An 8,743-nucleotide genomic window follows, 5' to 3' on the forward strand; every position below is an offset into this window, starting at 1 on the left:
GTTATGCACTTTTAAATCCTCTAGACTGAAAACTACGTTCTTCAGCACTGCTTGTTGCGTTTTGTTTAGTTATCCTTCCCCCGCACCCCCGATCAGCACGGTTGGCGACGGAGAGCCCGTAAGAAGTTCAATACAGAGTACATGGAGAAAGAAACGACAGCCCATAGGTGAACATGGGGGTACCTGTAGGCTCCAATGGGGAAAATGGAATGCCCACAGACTAACCAGGGAATACGGCATTCTGCAAATGTATGGACTATAAGTGTTTCATTACTTTTAGTCTGACCCCGTGAAAAAAATCAACCCTAAGGTTGAAAAATTAAGAATAGGTTTTACCGTGTGTCAATAAAACTCGCGTTAAGATGTTCAAACACCAAATAGATACATGTTTGCAAGGCATCTGGGACGCTCTTCTTTCCGATATTAGGAAGCCACTGAAGATGCGCACTTAAATCCACTCATATCACCGCCCCCCCCCCATCATTTTTGATACCGTCCTGGCAAAAAGGTCCCATAGATATCACCCCAAAGGGTAATGAATCGAATCGCTAATTCGACCACGCACGACATCGATTCCGGAATTGATGACCCCGGAAGTACGCCAAGCACGTGCGCGTGTTGTGTTCGCGCGCGTCTCGCCATCACCACCATCATCATCATCGCCATCACCACCACCACATCGCCACCACCACATCGCCATCACCACATCGCCATGGTTTACGCCGTCCTCATTCACACCGTGAGCTCCGCGGGCCCCTGCCGCGTCCTCTACTCGCAGGTGTTCGCCGCTGAGAAGCTCCAGGACGACGGCTGCGAGGGCGAGCGGCTGCGTCTTCTCCGCAAGGAACGGATGGCGGCGGTGGCGAGGTATAAAGAAGGCCTTTCTCTCTCCCTTTCTCATTATTATCGGGAAGTTACCTCGGCCACTCCGGGCTAGGCGGGAGATTCGCTGCTGTCGTGGTGTGAGATGGTGGTGGGCGGTGGGGGGGGGGAGCGCACTGGACTTCCTGAGAGGGTGGCCCTCTGGTTAACACGGAGGAGGCTTTCGCGAACATTATCATCCATAATACAGGGATTGTTTTGGGTTAGATCGCGTAAATATAAATGTGTCGTTAAACCCGCCACCAGCCGATGCAGCCAATTGGTAAGGTTTGTCACGTAAACGGAACGTGGCCAATTCGTTACTCGTACAGCGCACCGCTTGTGTGTTGGAGAGCAAATCCACATTTACAATCCTGAGTACGACGTTTCGCCAGCAATCACAACTAGCTTCATCAGGCGGACCCCGCCCGCCGCCTCCACGCCTCTGCCTCTGTTAACCCATCGGCATAAATTGGTGCTCCGTCGGTAGTCAGTCGACGGTGGCTGGCGTGGAAGAGGAGGCCAAATATCCTAGTGGAATTCTAGATTTGAAGCTTTCGTGACTGCAAGGATTCATATTCTTAGGTTTTTTCGGTAAAGTCACGTAGCGGTACCTACGTGACTTTACCGAAAAAACCTAAGAATATGAATCCTAGTGGAAGCCGTTCGGCCAACAGTGAGCAATTACTTGTCAGAGTTCGATGTATAGGGTTTATGGGTGGGAGTTATGGATAGGAGAAAAGGGTTTCGTGGATGGGGTTAGAAACGAAAGTTCCCGATATTTGTCTTTTCGCGCATCTGTGGGGCCCGTGATCGTGACCTCCACGCTGTCCGTGCTGCGTTGTGCTGTTGGTCATCGCAGCCGTCTCGGCCTGGCCACATTGTCACACCGATGCACAGGCCCTTTGTGTTCATCCACACGCTGCACGAAGGCCTTCCCACGCCGTGTCGGTCATCGGGGTTGTTTGACCATACTTCACCACGCCGGTCAATGCGAGACCGTGCGGTGGGCCGATGGTCTTGGCAAGGACTTCATCACGCAGCAGTGGATGGCGACAAATGACATCTATTTCGATTTAAAGCTTTCGTGACTGCAGTGATTCATCTTCTTGGTTCTTTCGGTAAAGTCACGTAGAAGGGAAATAATAAAATAATAAAAATAAAACATAATAAAATACAATTCTCACGACGTTTCGGCCACAACGCAAGCAGCCGTCCTCAGGTGAAGAACAGGTCTGTCGAGAAGACGGACGCTGTCTTCCCGACAGACCAGACGCTGTCTTCCCGACAGACCTGTTCTTCACCTGAGGACGGCTGCTTGCGTTGTGGCCGAAACGTCGTGAGAATAATTTTATTATGTTTTATTATTATTATTTTATTTCCATTCTACGTGACTTTTTACCGAAAGAACCAAGAAAATGACATCTAGCTCCGCGAAGTACACCGAGTGTAAACGCTCACTCAAGCTGTTCGAGATGGCATCTTGACTCGAGCACCGGCCGGGGCAGTTTGTCACGCCGGTGACGGTGCCACGACCAAGGATGAATGAACGAACCGTGAACCGTACACACACACACAGATACACACGACGCGGATAACAAAGTTTTCGCTCTCCTGCCCCCTTCCTTTTCGTTATCACTGGAGTGGCGGTGCAGCGGTGTGAACCCCACTTGCCCGAGGTTGATTCCCAACAATGGCTAACATCATTGGCGAGCGATAGATAACTCACCACTTTTATGTATTATGTATGTTTTATTTATTGTGGTAAGCCCTCGAGCCCCGTACAAGGTGCCGATGGTTTCTGGGGGGGGCGTGGGGGGGCTGTTGGCGCTTCGGAACCATACTTAGGCAGGGAGTGGAAGGCTCCATGCCCCAACCGGTGGTGATTCTCCGTCGGGGGGGGGGGTGGGTGGGCAGTGAGGGCTTTTATAAATATGGGGAGGGAAGAGGAGGTGGTGAAGAGGTAACCAGCGTTCTAAGGGGAGGCCCGGTGTGGTGCCGCGAGGGGGGGGGAACACTCCATAAATCATAAAACATCCACGCAGCATGATGGTTGGGGGTGACAACCTCTCCTCGATTCTGGGTCCATCTCACCTGAGCTGCCCGCTCCCGTCTCCCGCTCCCTGACTTGTCCACCTTTCCTCTCGTTTTAAACTTCGAAGGTAAGTGGACAACCTGGCCTCGAAATCCCATTGGATATCGCAACTGCTAACATGTAAATATGCCTAGTCAAAACTTGACTTAGGCACCTGTGGGATTTTGTTTTTACGGTGCATTGTAAATACCCGAGGCTCAGTCAGAGAGTAGGGAAACTTTAGGATTGTGATGGTTCAGTGGTTATTGCCTGAATATAATAGAGCACTTGTGAGATTCGTGAGGTGCATTGTTTATGCCCGGGGCTAAATGAGCCGGTCTATGGCCCCATCTCCAACTACAAACGTTGATCTCAGTGGTTGATATTTGAAGCGAGTCCGTGTTGTGCTCTGTGGCAACAGGGGATAGATTTACAAGTTGAATTGCGTTGTCATATTTTATTAACAAAGGATTGAGCTACTGTTTGTGATTGCTGACATTACCTATAAATTATTCTACTTGGTACACGGATGAGGCTGCTAAAAAAAACGAGACAAATCGCCTGATGAATTATTAAATTGCAAAGCACTGGTAATTCTAGCCTGATCTGTTTGGCAGCCACAAACGTTGAATCTGAAAACTATAGCAGTATCGGTACCGCGCTTTTGTGCGACGGCGTTGTGTTTAAGAGGGTGTGGAAACGTAACCGATGCCAGCGATTGCGATGACATCTTTTGCTTCTCACTCGCTCCCTTGGAAATAGGCGGCGGGGGGGGGGGAAATATTTTTTGGGAGGCAGAAATAAAAATAAATTTTTCTAAGAAAATTTTACTTATTGTGCAATTAATGAAATGTATAAAAACAACGATTGAAAATGTATGTCCAAAAACGAGACGACACAATCACGCCACTAGCATAGCACATGGTAGACGGGCACAATCAAGTCCACCACTAGCAAGAGCACGTGGCAGACTGGCACACTCAAGTCCACAGGTTCACATCCTCTACTCGTGGTGACCTTGCGCTCTCTCGCCAAGTCCGGCTTTGAGAGGTTTTACCGTACCGGTGAATACTAACACTGGTGAATAGGTTTCAGAGGCAGGGGTCTGAGCCCTGTTAGCCCTTACCACTCATCGCATAAATCAAAATGAAGTTTGCGTGTCACCATAAGACATCAGTCCACTGCTGAATGAAGGCATTCCCATATCACCATCCATGGTTTCGAGATACCACAATCCCTCCTCCTGCACATGAGCTGATCTCATTGCTGTCTTCATACCAGTCATCTTCTCCAATGTGTGTTCTCTCCTTCGGCTGCCAATCGATCTCATAACCTCCACAAGATGTGTAATACGCCGTATTTATGAATACGTATTTCTAAATACGGCGTACTGCAAATTTCGATTGAGCGAGAGGTGAGACAAAATATGCTGCAGTCACCGACCCGCACTCACCAGCACGGTGAAGTGTGGTGTAAAAAAAACCTGAAAATAGCGCGGCACACCCCCTCCCGGTCGTCACAACCCACGTAATCCATGGCTGCCCCCCGTTCCGCGTTTCCTTCATCGCCAGGCAGGTGCAGGCGGCGTTCCAGCCCTGCAGCGCCAGCGCCTCGGCACAGTCGACGGCGGCGGCGGCGTTCCCGGGCGTCGAGCCAACCGCCGCGCAGGAGGCGGCGTTGTCGGCGTCGCTCGAAGTCGGCGCCCTGCGCTTGCCGGCGGGCGACCCCTGCGACTCGGAGCTCACGGCGCTGTGGCTGCCGTTGCCCGGCGACGGCGGCGGTGGCGGCGCCGGCCCCGCGGCGGCGCCGCCAGCGGCGGGCCGCGTCGGCGCTCGCCCTGACGCTGCTGTGCGAGGAGCACGACAACATGACGCTGGCCGAGTCGACGCTGCGCCACGTGCGCCGCGCCCTGCTTGAGCGCCTGCTGCCCCCCGTGGCGCCGGCGGCGGCGCTGGGCTGCGAGGCGCTGCTGCAGGCGGACCGCGTGGACGCGGTGCTGGCCGCGCTGCTGCCCTTCGGACAGCTGCTCTTCCTCAATCACCAGTTTGTGCAGAGCGTCGAGAGGGAGCTGAGCGCCTACGTGAACGTCAAGTGACGCGGGCGGTGGTGGCCCTGACACTGATGTCTTATCGGCGAAAGCGCCCCCCCCCCCCCCCCTTTAAAAATGAGTGAAGGACACTGAGTTTCGTCGCTTGTTCACCCGCCCGTTTGGCGATTTGGCGAATCGCGACGATGCATTTTGCCCGCTGACCGTTTTGCCGGATTGAGCGCTGCGTTGTTCACTTTTAGGGCGCAGGTTTTCGCGGTCATGCTGTCCAGACCCCACCGTCCGGCGCGCGTCCGGGTTGTTGCCGCTTGTTGTCGGGACCGTAGCACCGACCGAGTGAGAACGTGAGCGTGCGATTCCAGTTCCTGAAGAAGTTGCCGGAACGATTTATCGTTGCCTGTCTTACTCGGGAGTGTCGGAGCCATGTCGCGTCGAAAGGTTGTCGGGTCGCTCTATCAGTGAAGCTGTTGACGCATTGTTTCCCCCCACCCCCCGTGATTGAGTGTGACAACGAAAAGACATTTTTTCCGTAATTGCCGTGAAAATTAAATGTTTACTTTTTTTTTTGTTGCTGAGCGATCCGTATGTATGATATTTCTCGTGGATTTGCGTTGATTGCAGGGTGTGCGTTTGCGGTGGATATTTGCCCCATTAATCACTTACGGCGCCCTCAGTGTTGGCACGGCTGGCGGCTTCGCTAATGTCAGGGTTGTTTTATTCCGAAATGGGAAGGGTTGCACACCCTCATTAATTGTGACCACTTGTGAAAAATACCTTTTGATTGAAGTATCATCGACTGGTAACTGTTGAGTAACGAGCTGAAGAAGATCCCATTTGTAGCTCTGCTGCTAGAAGTGCATCGCTCCGTGTCAGTGGATGACCGTGGAAGGTGACGTCACAGACTTTACTTTTGCAGTCACTTCAGAAAGGTCTCCATATATCTCTGAATTTACACATATACGCCAGGGGCACACATTTTTATATAACCTGAAAAAAGTGTTTCTCCCATGTCAATCAAGTCAATGCAATGCCCAATAGCTGGATTTTTTCCAAAATAAGTAACAAATCAAATTTAATAACGATGGGTTGTTTGTGTCAAGCCGTTGGTACCAGGGGCTGAGAAGCATCAACTCGCTACACTTGAGGAGGGGACCCGGTTTAATCACAAGGCAGCGGCCGACTCCTAGAGACGAATCCGGGTTCTCGGCAATACCGGCTCAAGTGCCCTGACCCCTGAGTCACCCGGCCACTTCAATTTGAGCTCCGTTCAACACAGTCTGCAGTTCGTAAGTAAACCTGCGAAGGATGCACACGCGATAATGTGTTCGTATTTACATGTGCGAATAAGGGGGGGGGGGGGGGGCGTGTCGTGTTCGCATGAATTGCACGGGTAACTCGTTATCCAAGGTTCTAAAAAAATATATATTTTTTTACACTCGAGACACATGTACGTATGTTGAACCTATTCCGCACCGTACGTAGCCATCCATGCAATCGAGAGGTGCGGCGGGCGGGCGGGCTGGGGGACAAGATGACGAAACGCGATATGCCGAGCCGATCATTGGGTGACGGCAACGCAAACATTGAAAACTAATCCCGCCGCTGACATTTTAGTGGTGGTGGTGGGGGGGGGGCGGCGTTTTACAGTCGGCCGCGGTTCACGAGCGTTCCGACGGCACATCACAGGCGACGGCCGCTGCCGCCGATGGTTCCTCTGCTCCCTCCGCGTAATATATATTTTTTATGGCCGAGGTGGAACGATTGGAGCGATGAAACTCGGCGTGGGTGGGGGAGCGGGGGAGTTGGTGTCGCGCGACGTGGTGGCTCTCGCTCGTGCGGCCCCCCAGGCCGACAGAGGAGCCGAAGTGGTCCATCGGTTCGGGGAGGTTCATGATGGGCGTATTGGAGCATTGATCCAGCCCCCTACTGGGTTGGGTTGGAGTCCGGGTATCGAACACACGTGGTCAAACCGGGTTCTCGGGTACAGCGAGTTGATGCTAACAGCCCAGGTCACCAATGACTGCACCCAATAAACACCCTATTAAATATTCTTAGTCACTTAATGCGGCATGTTCCAGCTACGAGAATGAAGCAATCGCAAGTTGGAATGTCACGCGACAAACACACAGTGCTGCAGGGTATGCTAAATGTGTGAGCTTATTGTGGCAAGCGAGGAATTCACTCGAGGTGTTGTTCTTTGATATCTCCGGAGGCAATTCTCCAACACAAGGCGATGATTGCACTGCTAGCTGCGAAGAGTCTCTTGAGCGTAATGCCGAGAGCACCGCTGGGAGCCCTGTTCACTCCCGAGTCGGCCGTAACCTTCCTTTAGAATCACTGTGCCGCACTTGGGACAAATGTCAGGTGCAGTTCAATAGCTGCCCCTCGTCACCCTGTGTGTTTGTGGTTACGCTATTGCAGTGCACAATTGAGCGGGCGGAAATGTGGTTGAAAAGCTGTGCGCGGATGAGTGCGATGTCAGTGACTCATGGCCATCCGATCATTAGATTGCGTTTCGGTTCGCTGCTCAGAATGGACAAGTGTAGGCAATGAGGTCATCACGGCCAGTGCCGGTTGCTATCGCAGCTCGCCATCGCTTCCTTCTGCGAGATTCCCTTTGCCGTTGCAAAGTTTGACACCTTGACCTTCTGGGTCTGATAATTGTTTTTTTTACCCTTCTTTCTGGCAACAAAACTGACACCTTTTTTTACATGGAGTCATGTTTGCATAGACCACAATACCTGCAGCCATAATGCAAACAAAAAACATAACTCTGATAATATATGCACTGTCCTTGCAGTTGATTGGTCCACACCCGTGACAGCTTTCCTTAGAGCCGAGTCTTCTGTGTCTGCTCTTCCGGTCTCATCGTCTTCCCCTTGTTCACCGACCGCTGGGTGCCACTCTCAACTGCTCCCTCTATCCTACACACGCGTCCCAGCAATCGCAACCTCCTAATTTATTGTGCCGAACAATGTTTTCTCACCCGTGCCCTATTCCCATTGGCCTTGTTGCGTACACTATTCTCTTGCTACGCACGTGCCTTGTCCATCACAAACTCCTCTTCCTCATTACATCGACATAGCTTGCTTGCCACGTTCTATTGCTTGTCACATTGCGTGCCACCTATTGTATGCCAACTTCTGTTGCTTGCCACGTTCTACCACGAGCCTCTCGAGTGGCTCTTCTCCACCCTGTCCTTGGTGGCTGTTTCATTTCGCTGCCGTGTGAAGAAGGAAGCTGTATGGAATAAAAACAAACAAACGAGGTTTGTGACGTATGCGAATCTTCAATCCTGCATTGCTCGGGAGTTTCACAGCGTTGAATACGCGGGTGTCGTGTGGATGCCTGTTGTCAGCGGCGCTTTTTCCCCGTTCAAGGGAGGACCTGCCCACGTGATGACTCGAGTAACTTGGGAATAATCTACGGAATGCCGCGATGTTTTAGACAACTCCGGTTGTAAATCAACTCGAGTTCACTCCCGTCGGCTGCAGCTGGCTGTCCACGGGCTTTCTTGACCTGTACACGTGCACAGCGCCTCTTGTTAATCCACTGCTGGATGAAAGCCAACCCCACGCCGTGCGGGTCGTGGCGATTACGTTTACCGCGGTTCACCACACTGGCCGGTGCAGATTGGTGAAGGCGAGGAGTATAAATGTGGGAGCGTAGAAGGTGCTGCACAACTTTGGTGGATTTTTTTTGACTTCCTCTCAACTCCACTCGGCTGCCCGCCAAGGTTGCTCCACAAAGCGGCTCACGTG

At 52.1% G+C, this 8,743-nt stretch overlaps 1 protein-coding gene across 1 annotated transcript; it reads left to right on the forward strand.

Annotated features, from left to right (window-relative positions):
- Positions 1–584: 584 nt before the first annotated feature.
- On the forward strand, positions 585–8,250 carry AP5S1 (adaptor related protein complex 5 subunit sigma 1). The gene is given in 4 exon segments (XM_061552990.1): positions 585–640; positions 706–867; positions 4,507–4,752; positions 4,754–8,250. Coding segments are annotated over 4 exon segments (741 nt in total). The 3' UTR covers positions 5,031–8,250.
- Positions 8,251–8,743: the final 493 nt, after the last annotated feature.

Source organism: Lethenteron reissneri, chromosome 17, assembly GCF_015708825.2.
Source record: "Lethenteron reissneri isolate LAM-NWPU_2019-01 chromosome 17, ASM1570882v1, whole genome shotgun sequence".
Lineage (NCBI taxonomy): Eukaryota > Metazoa > Chordata > Hyperoartia > Petromyzontiformes > Petromyzontidae > Lethenteron > Lethenteron reissneri.